This window comes from Arachis hypogaea, chromosome 16, assembly GCF_003086295.3.
Source record: "Arachis hypogaea cultivar Tifrunner chromosome 16, arahy.Tifrunner.gnm2.J5K5, whole genome shotgun sequence".
NCBI lineage: Eukaryota > Viridiplantae > Streptophyta > Magnoliopsida > Fabales > Fabaceae > Arachis > Arachis hypogaea.
In genome coordinates this window covers 9,818,341-9,839,407 of record NC_092051.1, presented here as the reverse complement: position 1 = coordinate 9,839,407, position 21,067 = coordinate 9,818,341, and the positions used below count along the sequence as shown (strand labels likewise).

General features: G+C 41.4%; 1 protein-coding gene across 1 annotated transcript; it reads left to right on the top strand.

Moving 5' to 3' along the window:
• Nucleotides 1–20,239: 20,239 nt before the first annotated feature.
• Nucleotides 20,240–20,830, top strand: LOC112756593 (uncharacterized). The gene has a single exon (XM_025805211.1). The coding sequence runs from the start codon at nt 20,240–20,242 to the stop codon at nt 20,828–20,830; it is 591 nt and encodes a 196-aa protein (XP_025660996.1).
• The last annotated feature ends 237 nt before the right edge of the window (nt 20,831–21,067 follow it).

The following is a 21,067-nucleotide window of genomic DNA, read 5'->3' as shown; positions in this document are numbered from 1 at the left end:
GACTTCAGAGTTGATGACAACAGTCCAGATCTGAGTGAAGTTTTGTATTTATCTTTAGATGAACCAAACATAGAAGCTGTGGTATTTGCGGATGATGGACTTGGAGGAGAAGACATTGATACATTTTCTGTTAGCGAGATGGCAAGAGTAGATTAAAATTTTTTATTTTTTTAATAATTACATAATTTTTAGACTTTTTTATGCAACTATATTTCCTCTTATATTTACAATATGATATTTTATTAATTTAATATATTATTTAAATTTTAATTCACAACTTATCCTAAACGTGTCGTATCCAATTTTTTATAAAAAGAACGTGTCGGCGTATCCGTGTCGTGTCGTGTCCGTATCGCGTGTCGTAACGGTGCTTCCTAGGATATAACGGTATAAAGTAAATTTCCTCCTTAACATCCTTCTTGAGCAGTCTCTTGTTATTTTTTGTCTTTCAAAAAAAGATATTAAGATATATATGGCTGAGACCGAGCATAAATAACCAAGTATGCAGCAATATAAGGAAACTCTCCCTAGCTTCATAACTGCCTGGTAACAATCGGTACGGCGCTTAATCTTTTTCTATTATTGCAGTACCTATTATACCCTTATCACTGTATAATAGATCTAAGTTGTCATCGTTACGTTGTTTCATTTATTTCATATCTTATATATTTGTTTGAGTGCTATTAAGTTAAAAGAAAAAAAAATTAATAAAAAATAATTTTTTTAATATATTTGATAAATTTTTAACAGTAAAAATAAAAATATTTAAAAAATATTTTTTTTGAAAAGTTATAATTTATATTTTTTTATTTTTTTTTTAAATATTTTTTATGTAATAAATAAACAAAAACTTTTATACTATTATATCTAAATATAATTGATAAATAAAAAGATTTTTTTACATGAGATATTCAAATATAAAACTACTTTTATCTTTTTAAAAGATATTTTAAAAAAAAAACTCAAAAAAATATCTTTCTTAAAAATTCACACACATATATATATATATATATATATATATATATATTTTAAGGAAAAATTGAAAATTTAAAAGGTTTATATAATTTAAATTAAATTTAAAAATAAAATCAAACAAATTAAAATCAAGTAATTTGAAGTTTGAATTGAAGTAATACTTCCTTGAAAATCGAAACAAGCTTAACAACCCTATTCAATATGTTTTTCGGCCAGCCTCAGTTTAGGTTAGTTTATGATCTTGCCTGGGAAATAGGTCGGCTTCAACTCCTCGAGATCAGCCGAGCTATATGCTATGAGGTTAAACGTCCGCTCCTCTGGGTCCGAGTTCCTTATGTTCGTTGTAGATGTGAGAGTGCGAGCAATACAAAGGGGGTGGAGTGTACTTGCAAAGACACTCCAATGCTTAAGTCAGTTATGATGTCCAGTTCAGAATTGTTTCTTAAAAAATACACTTTACCTTTCTTTTATAGATATATGTTCGTCCGTTACATTCTAGGTGATAAAATTGATTTCGTAACCGATTTTACCTTTCCGTTTGGGACGTCGGTTATGATAATATTAATGCCACCGAGTTATAGCTCATAAGGGCCGAGCAATAACGGCAAATGGCGAGTTATGGTGATGGACAGTAACGGTTATGAGATCGAGTTATAGCTCGTATTAATGGTGACCATATCATAGCCCCCAAGCTTAGCCTGAAGAAAGTTTTTTAATGAAGCAGGTTGAGCTTTTGTAATGAGTTATAACTCGGTAAAGTGGGTTACTGAGTGAGCCCCCAGTTCAACGTACTTCATTAAAGTAACTTCCCATCTGCGCCACGTGGGAAATTGTGTGCGCTTTTTATTCAGGAGAGAGAAGGAGTGGGTGCTTCATTAATGTGTTGATGGTTTCCAATGCCTCTTTCGTCGTTTGGTGTGACTGAGGTAGGTTTGATATTTGGAACGTTCTTGGTTGCGATTAATTTTTTCTGCTGATTGAAATTTTGGGCATTTTTGGTTTTCTGCTTCTTGTCTGGAGGATGAGCAAGAGAGGTATGGTCACGCTTGTGTTCTTCTAATTCGTTTCTTCTCTCATCTTCTTTGTATTTCTTGGTTGCATGTTTGTTTACTGTTTCTGATGGGATTTGAGAAGGAGAAGAAAGGTGAAATAGACTGGTCTTATGACTGGGTTGGGGATGACGTGAGGTCTCGGGTGTCATTGTTCTATGATGAAGCTGTTGTTAAGGAGGTGGATGCTAGTAGGGTGGTGAGGCAGGATTCTGGGATTGGGGTTGAGTTACTGCCCTGTAGTGTTAATGATAGGGTTTATCACCGGGGCAGTGATTTTGAATTTTTCTATATGCACAGCTGCGTTCTTGAGGAGTTGAGAGTTAGATTACCTTTCACTGATTTCGAATGTCAGGTCTTGAGGCAGTTAAACTGCGCTCCGTCGCAGCTTCATCCAAATGGGTGGGCGTTTCTCCGTTCGTTTGAAATTTTAATGGAGTTTCTGGAAGTCGTGCCTTCTGTTGATCTTTTCTTTTCTTTATTTCAAGCCAAAGGGGTGTGGAAAGGTGGTTGGATAAACTTCAATAGCACCCCTGATTTTGGCATTTTCAAATTGTACAAATCTTCTTTTAAAGATTTTAAAGAGATGTATTTAAAGGTTAGGGCTTTGGAAAAAGATTTTCCATTTTTCGTGGATGAAAATCTGGCTGAGAGGTTCCCGTTGTATTGGTGCTCGGAACCTCAGAATATCCTCGGTCCTGAGGTTATCTCCCCGAGGAATGTTTGTGTGATTGAGTTTCTTGTTGAAAATATCGGTCGAGGAGACCTGATTTCAATGTATGAGCTTCTGAAGTGGGAAGAGGATAAAGATGCTGTGGTAGCCTATTTGGGTGAGTTATAGGGTTTTTCCTAAGGTGTTTATTGCTTCTTGTCGTATTTCTGATGTGTTTGTTGTTTTCGCAGGTGGTAAATATCCTGGTGTTTCAGCTGCGTCTCTGAGGACGCGCTTCAAGAATAAGAATCTGGAGAAGGAGGTATCGTCGTCTAATGCTGAGAAAGTTGCTGGTGTTGGCGAGGTTACTCAGCCTCGTCAAGGTCGGAGGAAGGTGATTGCGAAGAAGAGAAAGAAGTCCGACCTTGTTGATTTGTCAGATGATTCTGATGATAAGGAAATAGGGGTTCCTCTGGAAGAGATACATGCCTTTATGGGCAATCAAAAAAGGCTTCATGAAATTTCGGAACAAAGTGAGGCATTTTCGGTGTGGGGAAAGGAGTATCCGTATATGGCTGTGGTGGACGAGTATTGCCAGTCGTCGGCTGATGTTACTCTTGCAAAGGAAGTCGGGGACATGGCTATTGGGCAATATATGCAGGTAATGACTTTTAATGGTTTTTCCTTACTCTTCCTCTGGGAGTCTTATGGATTGTGGTGTTATTTCTTTCTTCAGGTTGTTGGCCTTCATCTTGCAAGTCTTGGGCGTAGCCAAGAGTTGAAAAATAAGAGGGTTGTTGCAGAGAAAGGAGAGGTTTCTGTTTTGAAGGAGGAGTTGGTGAAGAGTAAGAGTGTTGCTGCTGAGCTTCAAGGCCGTTTGACTGAGACCGAGAAGTTGTTGAAGGAGACTAAAGAAAGTTATGCTAGAGATGTGGAAGATTTGAAGAAAAAGGAAAGTGATTTGGTGAACATACAAACTCGTTTGATTGAGGTTACTGCTCAATTTAAGGAGATGGAGAAGAAAAAGGCGGATGAGATATTAGATTCGTTTGTTGAAGGTTTTGAAAGGGCGAGGTTACAAGTTAAGTTTTTGGTTCCAGATGCCGATCTCTCTGGCATGGATCCTGGAAAGATAGTTCGAGATGGTCAACTGATCGAAGATGATGGAGATGCAGAAGATGAAGCCGATAATGTTTAATGTGTTTTGTTAGAAACGTATTTGAATTTATTTTGCATATGTGATAGTTGGTTTGTTTTGTTTGAACTTTGTTGAATTTGACTTGTTTGAATTTTGAATGTGGTGCTTTTTATAAAAGCTGTTTGTTATTCGTCGGAAAGTGTTCCGAGCTTATTGGTATTTTTGTTGGTGTTGTTATCTGATAATGGCAGGTTGTAGCTTAGACGTGTATTGGGCTTTGTCTGAGCTGTATTGATAGAATTATATTTGATTGACAATATTAGTCGTATAGTTATCTGATAAAGAAGATAATATTTGTCTCCTACATATTCGGAGTTTTTATGAACCTTTTGAATACAAAGGTGCAGGTAGGCTAGCCTCGTTAAAACCTCTCCAAGCAAAACCCTTTGGGATAAAATCTTGGTAGTAGAAAAAAGAGTACAAGCCTGTCCCTGTCTTTTAACTATAAAATTTCTTTAAGGAGGATACATTCCATGTATTAGGCATGAGTTTACCATCTAGTGATTCTAGCTTGTATGCTCCTTGACCGAGTACTTTTGATATTCGGTATGGGCCGTCCCAATTGGCTGCGAGCTTTTCATGTGTTGGTGGTTTCCGAGCAGTTTCGGTTTTGCGGAGGACTAAGTCTCCTTTGACGAATGATCTGCTTCTGACTGACTTGTTGTACTATCGAGCAATTGCTTGCTGTGCTGCGCGTTGCTTCAAGGCGGCGATGTCTCTGATTTCTTTGATGATGTCCAGCTCGGATCTCCGAGCTTCGTCTTGGTTGTTGATGCAAGTTCGGATTGAGTTCTGGGAGATCTCCAGAGGGATCATGGCTTCCGATCCGTATACCAGCCTGAATGGCGTTTCTTTTGTTGATGTTTGTGGGGTGGTGTTGTATCCCCAAAGGACTTCAGGTATTAGTTCGGCCCAGAGTCCTTTGGCGTCATCTAGTTTCTTCTTTAGTGCATGCAGGATGACCTTATTTGCGGCCTCAGCTAGTCCGTTCGTTTGAGGGTGTTCAACAGAGGCGAAGTATTGGTTTATTTTGAGATTTTGCAAGAAAGATTGAAACTTTTGGTCGACAAACTGGCGACCGTTGTCAGTTGTGATATGTTGAGGTATGCCGAAACGGAAAATAATGTTTTTCCAAACGAAGGAAATCATTTGTTGAGATGTTATTCTTGCTAAAGGTTGGGCTTCCACCCATTTAGAGAAATAATCAATGCCGACAATAAGAAATTTTACCTGGCCCGGTGCCGTAGGGAACGGCCCGAGTATATCCAAACCCCATTGGTTAAATGGCCAGCTGATTTCTGAATGATGCATTTGCTCGGCAGGTATGTGTATCAGTGGTGCGTGTCTTTGGCAATTCTGGCATGACCTGATTTTTTGTTGGCTGTCCTGTTTCAACGTCGGCCAGAAGAATCCAGCTCGGAGGATCTTTGATGCTAGGCTCCGAGCTCCTGTATGTGTGCCACAGATTCCTTCATGTGTTTCTACTAATGCTATGTCAGCTTCTGACTTGTTGAGGCATTTGAGTAGGGGGCGAGTATATCCTCGTCGATACAATGTTCTGTTGAGTATTGTGAAGGAAGATGCTTGCCGTCGGAACCTTTTATCGTTTTCTACCCCTTCTGGTATATTACCTGTTTGTAAATAGTGTATAAAGTTGTCCCTCCAATCTTTTACCTGTGTAACACTTAACACATTTGTCAGAGTAACAGTGGGTGATGTTATTGTGAACTGTTGCAGTGTGGATAACTCGGATTGTGTACTGCCGAGTTTAGATAAGATATCTGCCCTTTGATTTTGTTCACGTGGTATATGTTCTATTTCAAATTTGACAAATTTTTTTTGATAATTTTTTTACTAATAGCAGGTATTTAGAGAGTAGAGGATCTTTTACCTGAAAAAGGTCGTTTACCTGCTGTACTACTAGCAAAGAATCACAATATACCTTGATCGTCGAGATTTGGAGATCTAAACAGAGTCGGAGTCCAGCGAGCAGTGCTTCATACTCGGATTGGTTATTGCTGGCTTTGAAGGCTAAGTGTATTGAGTGTTCAAGTATGAATCCGTCCTCGGCTTCCAGACGAATTCCTGCTCCACAGCTCCCATTATTGGAAGATCCGTCTACATATAAGATCCATTGTTTTGTATGATCTTCCTCGGATGGTGTAGTAAACTCGGCGATGAAATCTGCTAGAAATTGTGACTTGATCGGTCCCCTGGATTGGTATCTGATATCGAATTCAGACAGTTCGACTGCCCATTTTATGAGTCGTCCTGCGATTTCTGGTTTATGTAACACTTGTCTCAGTGGGTGATATGTTCTGACGTAGATAACGTGGCTCTGGAAGTAAGGTCGGAGACGTCTTGCCGAGAATATTAGTGCCAGTGCGAGCTTCTCAATCCTTGGGTAATTGAGTTCGGCATGTTAGAGAGTCTTACTGACAAAGTGTAAGACCCGGTTAATTAATGGCTAATTAACCCATAAATGAGAATTTATTCTAGAAAGCCAAAAATGTTATTTTTATGGCTAAATGTGATAGAGGAAATTGAAACGAGAATTTCGGTACCAATTTTATAGAAATCGGACCAAGATTGGACCGAACGGGCCAAACCGGACCAACCGGACCCAAAGTGGGCCCTTGGCCCAACATAACTAAACCAAAACCCTAGTTTTCAGCACTCTCTCTCCTCACACAACACCAAAACACGCTGAAAATTGAGATGGAAGGGGGAAGAACACTCTCTCAACTTCCTTCTCTCACTTGATCTTCAAACCACCATAACTTTTGATCTAGAGCTCCGATTGCCGCTCCGTTTGCGGCCACGCGTTCACCGCGGAGAGCTCTACAAAACCCATACAATCAATCTTGAGGTAAGCCACGTTTTACTGTTCGAAATTCCAGCCCTTGATTTCGAGTTTCATGAGCAAAAATGTTGAGATTTTGGGTTCTTTGATGTTATAGGACCCAACTCTCTTGAAGGAGAAGGTTAATCTTGTCTCCTTGGACCTTGGGTGTGGTAAGATTCTCAACCCTAGTATAATTTGTTGTTCTATGATGTTTGGGTATTGAGATGTTGTGTATGGGTATGATGATTGTGGCTTAGGTTGTGTATATGTGAATATTGGAGCTTGATTGGTGATTTTGGAAAGCTTGGAAGAGGGTTTTGTGTGATAAAATCTATTCTTGGAGGTGTTGATACCTTGAGAGCTTGTGGACAAGTGGTTTGGAAGTGCTCCGGTTGAGCTTGGGGAATCGGCTAAGGTATGGTTTTGGTTTCCCGTATCTAATATGTAATGTGGTAGGAAATACTTAGGCTAGAGGCCCTAAGATAGGCATTGAATTGTTGGTGTTGTTGAATGGTTGAAATATATGATGTGTTCATATATGTGATTATGAATATTGATGCCTTGATTGTGTGAAATATGAGAAATGCATGTTGTGATATATGCTTGATGGATGATTGAGGTTGAATTGATGGGTGGTACCATGTTGATGGTGAGTATGATGTTGATTATGTATAATGATGGTTAATTGGAAATGGTATTATTGGAAATTGGGATGAGGAAGGATGTATGACATGATATTGTGTTTGTCCTTTAGCCATTTGATTGAGAAGTGTTAAAATGGTTGGATGTGGTTTTGGAAACCTTGGTAAAGTGTCAATGTGTGAGTTGAGGATGGCTTGTTGTTGATTTTGGTACATTTTGAATGATTTCAAAGAGAAGGGTTGAAATTGGCATGTTTGATTGATTTTGAAAAGAGTTGAAAGTGGCTTGTTTTGAAAATGGCACCTTGTGGTTTTGTATGAAAACATGGTTTTTGGGCATACTTTGACGGGACATAACTTGGACTACGGATCTCTGATTTGTGCCAAATCTGTTTAGAAATGAAATTGGATCCGGGATGTCCATGCCGTTCAAAGAACGGGTGAAAAACGATTTAAAATGAGGGAGTTATGTCCGTCGGAAGATTGGGGTTTGAATCTGTAAATTCTGCAGCTTTTAACTTAGAAAATTTTTAGCAGAATGACCCCTCGCGCGTAGGCGCACTTGGTGCGTACGCGCCGTTCTTCGAGAAAGCGTCATCCACGCGTGCGCGTGGAGTGCGCGTACGCGTGGACCTGTTTTCATCCCAAAGTTGATTTTTGAGTTTTAAAAGCCAAATTTCATACTTCTAAGCCTCCGATCTCACCACTTATGTCTTAAATCATTATGATATGCCTAGCATGAGAAAAAGGGCTAGTGAATGTGGTAACTTGCGAGTGAAGCAAGGGAAAAATGAATGATCATTAAGGATCAAAGATGATTATGTGAGATGCGGAGAATGGCGGTGGAAGTGCTTGTTGTGCCATGGGCCGAAGGGCCGTAATTGTTAATGAATTGGCTGGTTATGGATTTAACCATGAGCCGGATGGCTAGATTATTGCCGTGTTACGGCGGAGCCATGTTTATGGCCAAGTATAAATGCATATATGATGTTGATTGAATTGTGAAGGTTTGCACTTCCACCATTGGAGATGAGGGTTTCCCTGGGTAGTAGCAATAGCTAGCCACCATGTGCTCCAGGTTGAGACTCGAAGCTCTTTTGACCCTATGTCGTAAGTGTGGCCGGGCACTGTGAAAGGCCCGGATGAGCTCGCCCCCATAAATATTCACCAGTGATGGTGATGGATAAATATTCACCAGTGAGGGTGATGGATATGGATCATGATTATGATCAAGTTTATGATGAGTATAACTCGAGTTGGGGATGCACGACAGAGGGACAGTCCAATGGCTAGCTACCAGGACTTGTCGGGTTGGCTCTATAACCGACAGATGATATCATCAGCCACTAGGGACAGGCATGCATCATAAGCATACTACATGAATTGTTTGAGATTGCCTATTTGACTGCATATTACTTGCTAATTGCCTAAATGCCTTATTTGTTCCTATTTGTAAATCTCTTGTCTGATATAACTGTGTTTGCTATATTATACTCCTGCTGGTTGTTGGGAGGTCTGAAGGAAGTAGAAAGGGAAGTATTAGTTAGACTGAAGGATCTTTAGTTAGTTGCCGCTTACGGTTTAGCTTGTTTATAAGCTTTGATATTTTCTGGAGGAAGTTCTAGGATTGCCTTCGGCTTTCCTCTATTATTACGTATTATATATGTGGAAGCTGTTACCGTACTGGGGACCTCTGGTTCTCACCCATGCGGATTTTGTGGTTTTCAGATGCAGGACGCGAGGCTTCTCGTTGAGGCATGCTGGGGACTTCTGGATTAGCGAAGATTCTTGTTCTCGGGACTCTATCTTGATTTATATATCTTGTTTAGATACTTTTATCTCCATTAAATAATACAAACTGTGATGACTCCTTCTAGAGGGGATTTTGGAGATTAGGTTTTCGGTATTTGTGTCCCTTTGGGTTTTCCTTGGGGTTTTCCTTATTTTATTATATGTATATATTGCTATGCTCGAACCGGTTACCTTCGCAGCCGGATTTTGAGTCTTGATATTCCTGTTTTTGATACTCTTTATATATATGATCTTGCGTTAGCTTATCCTTGCTCGTTGTGTTAGTGATCGGAGTGTTGCGCTTTTGAGTTGCGGTTTTTGTTTACCCCTTTTTTCCACAAGGCTCCTAGTTATAATCAATCATTCATACTACTATACGTACTAAATTTTTGTTTTAGAGGTCGTAATACCTTGCCATCTCTGAATTATGACTTAAGCATAAGTCTCTGTATGGTAGGGTGTTACATTATGGTATCAGAGCAGTTCGTTCCTGTAGAGCCTGAGGAATGGACTGACTATGCTTCTGTGCATTCTCTGTATGTGTGTTATGTGCTGTTAGTATATCTACTTGATATAGTTGGCATAAACGTTCATGAGCATGCATTTGGGACTTTAAAGTACTAAACTTCCGATATTGAGACTGATCAACTTAATATCGATTGTTTGGTGTGTATAGGAACCAGATGGCGCCTCGTGGACGCGGTAGAGGCCGTGGGAGAGGTCGTACTAATGCTCGTGCGCCGGAGACTAACCCTAATGACCCGGTGAACTTTATGACTGCGTTGGAGAATATGGCTGCTGCTATGCAAGCCACTGCTGAGGCTCTTGGTCAACAGATGAACAACCATGGTAATGACGGAAGTGGAGTTCAGGGCCCGATGACACTGGCGAACTTTTTGAAGGTTAATCCACCTAAGTTCAAGGGAACTACTAGCCCGACTGAGGCCGATACATGGTTTCAGGCTATAGAGCGAGCACTGCAAGCACAAGTGGTACCTGAAGGACAGCGTGTCGAGTTCGCTACCTATATGCTCACAGGTGAAGCGTCGCATTGGTGGCAAGGTATCCGTCGTCTTCTGCAGCAGGGTGATGATTATATCACCTGGGATGTCTTCCAAGAGGAGTTCTATAAGAAGTACTTTCCGACTTCTGCTAGGACGGCCAAGGAGCTTGAATTGTTGCAGCTGAAGCAGGGTACTATGTCCGTATCTGAGTATACTGACAAGTTTGAGGAGCTGTTCAGATTCTCTCGTATGTGTCAAGGGACTCCGGTGGAATATGAGGAATGGAAGTGTGTTAAGTACGAGGGAGGACTCCGGAGTGATATTTTCGGTTCGGTGGGGCCAATGGAGATTAGGACTTTCTCCGAATTGGTGAACAAGTGTAGGGTTGCTGAAGAGTGTGTGAAGAGGGCAGCCGCTGAGAAAGGAAGTCACAAAGGATCATTTCCACAGAACCGAGGGAAGAGCTTTGCACTTAGAGGTCTGTCTTTCAAGAGGGGAGGTTCTTTTAGGAGGCCCAACAACAACTACTCCCAAGGGAAAAGGTTTGGGAAGCAGCCTCAGAATGATCAAGCTTGTACTAGGTGTGGGAGTCACCATCCGGGAGTACCATGCAAGGCCGGATGGGGTTTGTGCTACAATTGTGGAAAGGCGGGGCATAAAGCCGCAAGTTGTCCAGAGAAGCAAAAGCAAGGTGCTGGGAAAGCACAACAGACTGGTCGGGTGTTCACCACCTCAGCTGTGGGTGCAGAAGGATCTGAGACACTCATTCGAGGTAACTGTGAAATGGTTGGTCAAACTTTAAATGCTTTATTTGATTCGGGAGCATCGCATTCATTTATTGCATTTGAGAAAGCCCATGAGTTAGGATTGAAGATCGTAACCTTAGGTTATGACCTAAAGGTACATAATGCTACCCATGAAGCCATGGTAACTAGGCTAGGATGCCCGAAAGTTTCGTTCAGGTTCAAGCAGCGTGATTTTGTCCATAATTTAATCTGCTTACCGATGATCGGTCTTGATCTTATCTTGGGATTGGACTGGTTATCTGAGAATCATGTCCTGCTTGATTGTTCTACAAAGTCGGTGTACTTTATGCCGGAAGATACAGAAGGGCCGGTCGTGGTGAATAATTATTACTTGAATTCGATGATGGTGAACTGTTCTGGAATCGAATGTCAGGGTATCCTGTTGTTAACCGCTGGTGTTTCGGGTGATGATCAAAAGTTGGATCAGATTCCGGTAGTGTGTGAGTTTCCGGAAGTGTTTCCCGATGATATTGAGGAATTTCCACCTAACCGAGAGGTCGAGTTTGCTATTGAGTTGGTGCCTGGGGCGGGACCAATCTCAAGTGCTCCTTATAGGATGTCACCGTTAGAGATGGCCGAGCTAAAGTCTCAGTTAGAGGAATTGTTGGGTAAGAACTTTATCCGACCAAGTGTTTCCCCGTGGGGTGCTCCAGTATTACTGGTAAAGAAGAAAGATGGAAGTATGCGGCTCTGTGTGGATTACAGGCAGCTGAACAAGGTCACCATAAAGAATAAATACCCATTGCCGAGGATTGATGATCTCATGGATCAATTACAAGGAGCTGGGGTTTTCTCCAAGATCGATTTGCGATCCGGTTATCACCAGATAAGGGTGAGGGGTGAGGATATCCCTAAGACTGCTTTCAGGACTCGTTATGGTCATTACGAGTATACTGTAATGTCTTTTGGGTTGACGAACGCTCCTGCAGTGTTTATGGATTACATGAATAGAGTGTTCCGTCCGTTTCTGGATAAATTTGTTGTTGTCTTCATTGACGACATATTAATTTACTCCAAGACCGAAGAAGAGCATGCGGAACACTTGCGGACCGTGTTGCAAATTTTAAAGGAGAAGAAACTCTATGCGAAATTGTCTAAGTGTGAGTTTTGGAAGGATGAGGTAAAGTTTTTGGGTCACGTGGTGAGTAAGAGGGGAATAGCCGTAGATCCAACTAAGGTAGAGGCTGTGATGGAATGGAAGCAACCAACCACAGTAACTGAGATAAGGAGTTTTCTGGGTTTAGCTGGCTATTACCGAAGGTTCATCAAAGGCTTTTCACAATTAGCTTTGCCGTTGACAAAGTTAACTCGCAAAGACACTCTGTTTGTTTGGACTCCTGAGTGCGAGGAGAGCTTTCAGGCATTGAAGAAAAAGTTGACCACTGCACCTGTGTTAGTGTTACCTGAGCCGAACAAGCCTTTTGAGGTGTACTGTGATGCATCGTTGAAGGGTCTAGGGTGTGTGCTGATGCAGCATCATAATGTGGTGGCGTATGCCTCACGACAGTTGAGACCTCATGAAGTTAGTTACCCTACGCACGATCTGGAACTTGCTGCGGTCGTATTTGCCTTGAAGGTGTGGAGGCATTATCTCTATGGGGTTAAGTTCCAAGTCTTTTCCGATCACAAGAGTTTGAAATACCTCTTTGATCAGAAAGAGCTTAATATGAGGCAAAGGAGGTGGATGGAATTATTGAAGGACTACGACTTTGAGTTGAATTACCATCCGGGAAAAGCGAATATAGTGGCGGATGCGTTAAGTCGGAAGTCGTTATATGCGTCTTGGATGATGCTTCAAGAGGAGAAGTTGCTCAAGGGATTCGAGAGTCTAAAAATTGGTGCTCGAGAAGTATCTGGAAACTTGTGTTTGAGCCGATTAGAAATCTCAAGTGACTTTAAGTCCGAACTCCTAAAGGCTCATGAAAATGATGAAGCATTATGGAAGGTGTTACCGGCTATCGAGCAAGGAAAACAGTGGAGAGTGTCGGAAGAAAAAGATGGGTTATGGAGATTCAAGGGTAGGATCATTGTGCCGGATGTTGGTACTTTGAGACAAGATATCTTAAGGGAGGCACACAAAAGTGGATTCTCCATTCACCCGGGAAGTACTAAGATGTACCATGATTTAAAGGTGATGTTTTGGTGGCCAGGTATGAAGAATGATGTGGCGGAATATATTTCAAAGTGCTTAACTTGTCAAAAGGTAAAGATTGAACATCAAAGACCTTCCGGGATGTTGCAACCTTTAGAGGTTCCGCAATGGAAGTGGGAAAGTATTGCAATGGACTTTGTGTCGGGATTGCCAAGGACTAGGACTGCTTTTGATGCTATCTGGGTGATTGTGGACCGACTGACGAAGTCAGCTCACTTTTTGCCCATTCGGATGACTTACACCCTTGAGGAGCTAGCTCGGTTATACATAAAGGAGATTGTGAGACTCCATGGTGTACCTGCTACTATAATCTCTGATAGAGATCCTCGTTTCACTTCGAGGTTCTGGGGTACATTTCAGAAAGCTTTTGGAACCCGATTAAGCTTGAGTACAGCTTACCATCCTCAAACAGATGGTCAATCTGAGAGGACGATCCAAACACTAGAGGATATGTTGAGAGCTTGTGTTTTGGACCAACCGACGAGTTGGGATCGGTATATGCCGTTAGTGGAGTTTGCATACAATAATAGTTACCATGCGAGCATCGGAATGGCTCCGTATGAGGCATTGTATGGGAGGAAATGTCAATCTCCACTATGTTGGTATGAAGCTGGAGAGAAAGGCTTGTTGGGGCCAGAAATGATAGCTGAAACCACTGAACAAGTCAAGAAAATCCGAGACAGGATGCTTACGGCGCAGAGTCGCCAAAAGAGTTACGCCGATCAGAGGCGGAAGCCCTTGGAATTTGAGGAAGGAGATCATGTTTTCCTGAAGGTTACTCCGACCACAGGAGTAGGTAGAGCGATTAAAGCAAAGAAGTTGAATCCTCGATACATTGGTCCATTTCAGATCCTGGAGAGGATTGGGCCGGTGGCGTATCGGGTGGCTCTACCACCTCATCTTTCGAACTTGCACGATGTGTTTCACGTGTCACAGCTTCGGAAGTACACTCCTGATGCTAGCCATGTGTTAGAACCTGAATCAGTTCAGTTAAGAGAAGATTTGACGCTTCCAGTGGCTCCAGTTAGAATTGACGATACTAGTATCAAACGATTGCGTGGAAAAGAGGTTTCATTAGTCAAAGTGGCTTGGAGTCGAGGCGGTGTTGAAGAACACACTTGGGAACTTGAGTCGGAGATACGAACGGATTATCCGCACTTATTCTCAGGTAATTGAATTTGAATTTTGTGGGCAAAATTCCCAATTAGGTGGGTAGAATGTAAGACCCGGTTAATTAATGGCTAATTAACCCATAAATGAGAATTTATTCTAGAAAGCCAAAAATGTTATTTTTATGGCTAAATGTGATAGAGGAAATTGAAACGAGAATTTCGGTACCAATTTTATAGAAATCGGACCAAGATTGGACCGAACGGGCCAAACCGGACCAACCGGACCCAAAGTGGGCCCTTGGCCCAACATAACTAAACCAAAACCCTAGTTTTCAGCACTCTCTCTCCTCACACAACACCAAAACACGCTGAAAATTGAGATGGAAGGGGGAAGAACACTCTCTCAACTTCCTTCTCTCACTTGATCTTCAAACCACCATAACTTTTGATCTAGAGCTCCGATTGCCGCTCCGTTTGCGGCCACGCGTTCACCGCGGAGAGCTCTACAAAACCCATACAATCAATCTTGAGGTAAGCCACGTTTTACTGTTCGAAATTCCAGCCCTTGATTTCGAGTTTCATGAGCAAAAATGTTGAGATTTTGGGTTCTTTGATGTTATAGGACCCAACTCTCTTGAAGGAGAAGGTTAATCTTGTCTCCTTGGACCTTGGGTGTGGTAAGATTCTCAACCCTAGTATAATTTGTTGTTCTATGATGTTTGGGTATTGAGATGTTGTGTATGGGTATGATGATTGTGGCTTAGGTTGTGTATATGTGAATATTGGAGCTTGATTGGTGATTTTGGAAAGCTTGGAAGAGGGTTTTGTGTGATAAAATCTATTCTTGGAGGTGTTGATACCTTGAGAGCTTGTGGACAAGTGGTTTGGAAGTGCTCCGGTTGAGCTTGGGGAATCGGCTAAGGTATGGTTTTGGTTTCCCGTATCTAATATGTAATGTGGTAGGAAATACTTAGGCTAGAGGCCCTAAGATAGGCATTGAATTGTTGGTGTTGTTGAATGGTTGAAATATATGATGTGTTCATATATGTGATTATGAATATTGATGCCTTGATTGTGTGAAATATGAGAAATGCATGTTGTGATATATGCTTGATGGATGATTGAGGTTGAATTGATGGGTGGTACCATGTTGATGGTGAGTATGATGTTGATTATGTATAATGATGGTTAATTGGAAATGGTATTATTGGAAATTGGGATGAGGAAGGATGTATGACATGATATTGTGTTTGTCCTTTAGCCATTTGATTGAGAAGTGTTAAAATGGTTGGATGTGGTTTTGGAAACCTTGGTAAAGTGTCAATGTGTGAGTTGAGGATGGCTTGTTGTTGATTTTGGTACATTTTGAATGATTTCAAAGAGAAGGGTTGAAATTGGCATGTTTGATTGATTTTGAAAAGAGTTGAAAGTGGCTTGTTTTGAAAATGGCACCTTGTGGTTTTGTATGAAAACATGGTTTTTGGGCATACTTTGACGGGACATAACTTGGACTACGGATCTCTGATTTGTGCCAAATCTGTTTAGAAATGAAATTGGATTCGGGATGTCCATGCCGTTCAAAGAACGGGTGAAAAACGATTTAAAATGAGGGAGTTATGTCCGTCGGAAGATTGGGGTTTGAATCTGTAAATTCTGCAGCTTTTAACTTAGAAAATTTTTAGCAGAATGACCCCTCGCGCGTAGGCGCACTTGGTGCGTACGCGCCGTTCTTCGAGAAAGCGTCATCCACGCGTGCGCGTGGAGTGCGCGTACGCGTGGACCTGTTTTCATCCCAAAGTTGATTTTTGAGTTTTAAAAGCCAAATTTCATACTTCTAAGCCTCCGATCTCACCACTTATGTCTTAAATCATTATGATATGCCTAGCATGAGAAAAAGGGCTAGTGAATGTGGTAACTTGCGAGTGAAGCAAGGGAAAAATGAATGATCATTGAGGATCAAAGATGATTATGTGAGATGCGGAGAATGGCGGTGGAAGTGCTTGTTGTGCCATGGGCCGAAGGGCCGTAATTGTTAATGAATTGGCTGGTTATGGAATTAACCATGAGCCGGATGGCTAGATTATTGCCGTGTTACGGCGGAGCCATGTTTATGGCCAAGTATAAATGCATATATGATGTTGATTGAATTGTGAAGGTTTGCACTTCCACCATTGGAGATGAGGGTTTCCCTGGGTAGTAGCAATAGCTAGCCACCATGTGCTCCAGGTTGAGACTCGAAGCTCTTTTGACCCTATGTCGTAAGTGTGGCCGGGCACTGTGAAAGGCCCGGATGAGCTCGCCCCCATAAATATTCACCAGTGATGGTGATGGATAAATATTCACCAGTGAGGGTGATGGATATGGATCATGATTATGATCAAGTTTATGATGAGTATAACTCGAGTTGGGGATGCACGACAGAGGGACAGTCCAATGGCTAGCTACCAGGACTTGTCGGGTTGGCTCTATAACCGACAGATGATATCATCAGCCACTAGGGACAGGCATGCATCATAAGCATACTACATGAATTGTTTGAGATTGCCTATTTGACTGCATATTACTTGCTAATTGCCTAAATGCCTTATTTGTTCCTATTTGTAAATCTCTTGTCTGATATAACTGTGTTTGCTATATTATACTCCTGCTGGTTGTTGGGAGGTCTGAAGGAAGTAGAAAGGGAAGTATTAGTTAGACTGAAGGATCTTTAGTTAGTTGCCGCTTACGGTTTAGCTTGTTTATAAGCTTTGATATTTTCTGGAGGAAGTTCTAGGATTGCCTTCGGCTTTCCTCTATTATTACGTATTATATATGTGGAAGCTGTTACCGTACTGGGGACCTCTGGTTCTCACCCATGCGGATTTTGTGGTTTTCAGATGCAGGACGCGAGGCTTCTCGTTGAGGCATGCTGGGGACTTCTGGATTAGCGAAGATTCTTGTTCTCGGGACTCTATCTTGATTTATATATCTTGTTTAGATACTTTTATCTCCATTAAATAATACAAACTGTGATGACTCCTTCTAGAGGGGATTTTGGAGATTAGGTTTTCGGTATTTGTGTCCCTTTGGGTTTTCCTTGGGGTTTTCCTTATTTTATTATATGTATATATTGCTATGCTCGAACCGGTTACCTTCGCAGCCGGATTTTGAGTCTTGATATTCCTGTTTTTGATACTCTTTATATATATGATCTTGCGTTAGCTTATCCTTGCTCGTTGTGTTAGTGATCGGAGTGTTGCGCTTTTGAGTTGCGGTTTTTGTTTACCCCTTTTTTCCACAAGGCTCCTAGTTATAATCAATCATTCATACTACTATACGTACTAAATTTTTGTTTTAGAGGTCGTAATACCTTGCCATCTCTGAATTATGACTTAAGCATAAGTCTCTGTATGGTAGGGTGTTACATTATGGTATCAGAGCAGTTCGTTCCTGTAGAGCCTGAGGAATGGACTGACTATGCTTCTGTGCATTCTCTGTATGTGTGTTATGTGCTGTTAGTATATCTACTTGATATAGTTGGCATAAACGTTCATGAGCATGCATTTGGGACTTTAAAGTACTAAACTTCCGATATTGAGACTGATCAACTTAATATCGATTGTTTGGTGTGTATAGGAACCAGATGGCGCCTCGTGGACGCGGTAGAGGCCGTGGGAGAGGTCGTACTAATGCTCGTGCGCCGGAGACTAACCCTAATGACCCGGTGAACTTTATGACTGCGTTGGAGAATATGGCTGCTGCTATGCAAGCCACTGCTGAGGCTCTTGGTCAACAGATGAACAACCATGGTAATGACGGAAGTGGAGTTCAGGGCCCGATGACACTGGCGAACTTTTTGAAGGTTAATCCACCTAAGTTCAAGGGAACTACTAGCCCGACTGAGGCCGATACATGGTTTCAGGCTATAGAGCGAGCACTGCAAGCACAAGTGGTACCTGAAGGACAGCGTGTCGAGTTCGCTACCTATATGCTCACAGGTGAAGCGTCGCATTGGTGGCAAGGTATCCGTCGTCTTCTGCAGCAGGGTGATGATTATATCACCTGGGATGTCTTCCAAGAGGAGTTCTATAAGAAGTACTTTCCGACTTCTGCTAGGACGGCCAAGGAGCTTGAATTGTTGCAGCTGAAGCAGGGTACTATGTCCGTATCTGAGTATACTGACAAGTTTGAGGAGCTGTTCAGATTCTCTCGTATGTGTCAAGGGACTCCGGTGGAATATGAGGAATGGAAGTGTGTTAAGTACGAGGGAGGACTCCGGAGTGATATTTTTGGTTTTGCTACTGCGATCGTCTCCTGGAACTTCCCGGGTCGGAGGCTGCTTTTAATTGCGTGCAGATGGACCTCGGGGTGGAGATCTGGTATGCTGATCGCGACCTTGGTAAAGCGAGTCATATATTCCTTTAAGCTTTCGTTTGGTCCTTGCTTGATAGTGTTCAGGTAATCGAAATCGTGCAAGTATATTGCAGATCCAGCGAAATGTTCTTCAAATAACTTCGCCAACTGATGAAAGCGCGAAATGGAACCTGCAGGCAAAGCACACAACCAATCAAGTGCAGGACCGTCTAAATAATTCGGAAAACAACGACATAAAACTGTATCTGATGCACCATTGACGATCATTATTGATCGGAATTTCTTTAGGAACTTCCTCGGGTCTCCGAGTCCATCATAAGGCGTGAGAGTCAACGGCAGAGTGAACCTCTTCGGTAGTTCGAAGTTCATTACTTCTTCTGTAAAGGGGCCTACAGGGTCCTCGGACTCTTCTTTCTCGTCTTTGGGCTGCTGCCCTTCGTGTCGAGCAGTTTCTGAAACATGAGTCGGTTGGGACTGATGTTCCTCGTCTTCTGCCTGTTGGCGGTGAGTATCGTTGTGCTCAATCCGAGCATGATTTAGCTCAGCAATTTGAGCAGCCATTATTTGGTTCTCGTCAGCCATTCGCTGATTGGCTTGTTGTAGCTCAGCTACCATTCGCATGAGTTCGGACAGTGAAGGAGGCGGTACGTCAGCCATGGATGCGGATGGAAGTGATGGGACCAAAAGAAAAAATATGATTTTCTCGGCCCCACGGTGGGCGCCAATTGATCTTGCCTGGGAAATAGGTCGGCTTCAACTCCTCGAGATCAGCCGAGCTATATGCTATGAGGTTAAACGTCCGCTCCTCTGGGTCCGAGTTCCTTATGTTCGTTGTAGATGTGAGAGTGCGAGCAATACAAAGGGGGTGGAGTGTACCTGCAAAGGCACTCCAATGCTTAAGTCAGTTATGATGTCCAGTTCAGAATTGTTTCTTAAAAAATACACTTTACCTTTCTTTTATAGATATATGTTCGTCCGTTACATTCTAGGTGATAAAATTGATTTCGTAACCGATTTTACCTTTCCGTTTGGGACGTCGGTTTTGATAATATTAATGCCACCGAGTTATAGCTCATAAGGGCCGAGCAATAACGGCAAATGGCGAGTTATGGTGATGGACAGTAACGGTTACGAGGCCGAGTTATAGCTCGTATTAATGGTGACCATATCACTTCCCATAAAATCTATTCTCATTTGTAGATGTGTTTGTAAGGATTGGAACACATTCATTTCTGATCCAAATTTTGCCAAGTTACTCTTTACTTATACACCTCCTACTATCATGATCCGACACTACCATTCAAAAATCTTTCACCTTATTGAATATGACCGAATTGAATGGCATGAAAGGAGAAACAATCTATTCTGCCTCCGTTTGTTTGAGGTCCTGGAACCCAATAATAGTAGCAGCATAAAACTTGATCCTTAAATTTGAAATTCCTCTCCCTAATCCAAAATCAATCCAGAGTAGAAGAATTCTTGTTCATGTGCGTTCTTGTAATGGTCTTTTTCTCATGAGTTCTACAAAGGAAAGTGACTTTTCACTTGTTTGCAACCCAATAACAGGTGAATTCATAAGACTTCCAAAACAACCTCCAATTTTAACACACTGTGAGCAAATATCTTGGTGTTTTGGTTTTCACCCAAAAACAAACCAATACATGGTAATGAGAATTCATATATTTAAACATGATCATCGTATGGTTGTTCAAATGCACACAGTTGGAACATCGACTTGGATAAATATTGAGGTAGATTATCCCAGGCATTTGACATATGTGTTCAAACCTCCTACTTATTTTAATGGGGCACTTCATTGGATTGGTAGAGATGTTGATAGAAATGCCTTGATATGGATTTTTGATTTTGACACAGAGCAGTTTCAATTCTTCTCTAACACGCCCGAGGGTCAAGGTAAAGGCACCATATTAAAATTCAGGGATTCTCTTTGCTTCATGTATTTTAATGAGCTGCTTATCTCAATGTGGATGATGGAAAGATATGGAGTTAGAGAATCTTGGACTCCCATTTTCCAGTATTCCATAACCAGATCTCAGTTACCTAGTTGCATGGCCTACCTTGATCGTGAAAGTCAAGAGTTTATGATTTTTGCGACTCCTTGGTATGATTTCAAGGCTCATGGCAAGTTTCAAATGCTCGAACATGTTCCTACTCTTATCCCACTGAACAATATTATCATCGTAGATAATGTGAAGGTGCAGAATATTTACTCATTGGATAATTCAAATTGAATTCTACTGTTTATTAGTTATAGAAAAAAATCTTTCATTTTGATTTTTTTTTAATTAATAACAAATTTATGCTTAATTGTTTTAGATTCATACTATAATGCTCACATTTTATTTTGGATGCTTAATTATTGTCTATAACTTCTCAGTAGTGTTTATAAACTGTTAGCAAAATTTCTTTTTCTAAACTATTATAATTTGAAATATAATTTAAATTAATTCAATGTAATTTATAATCCC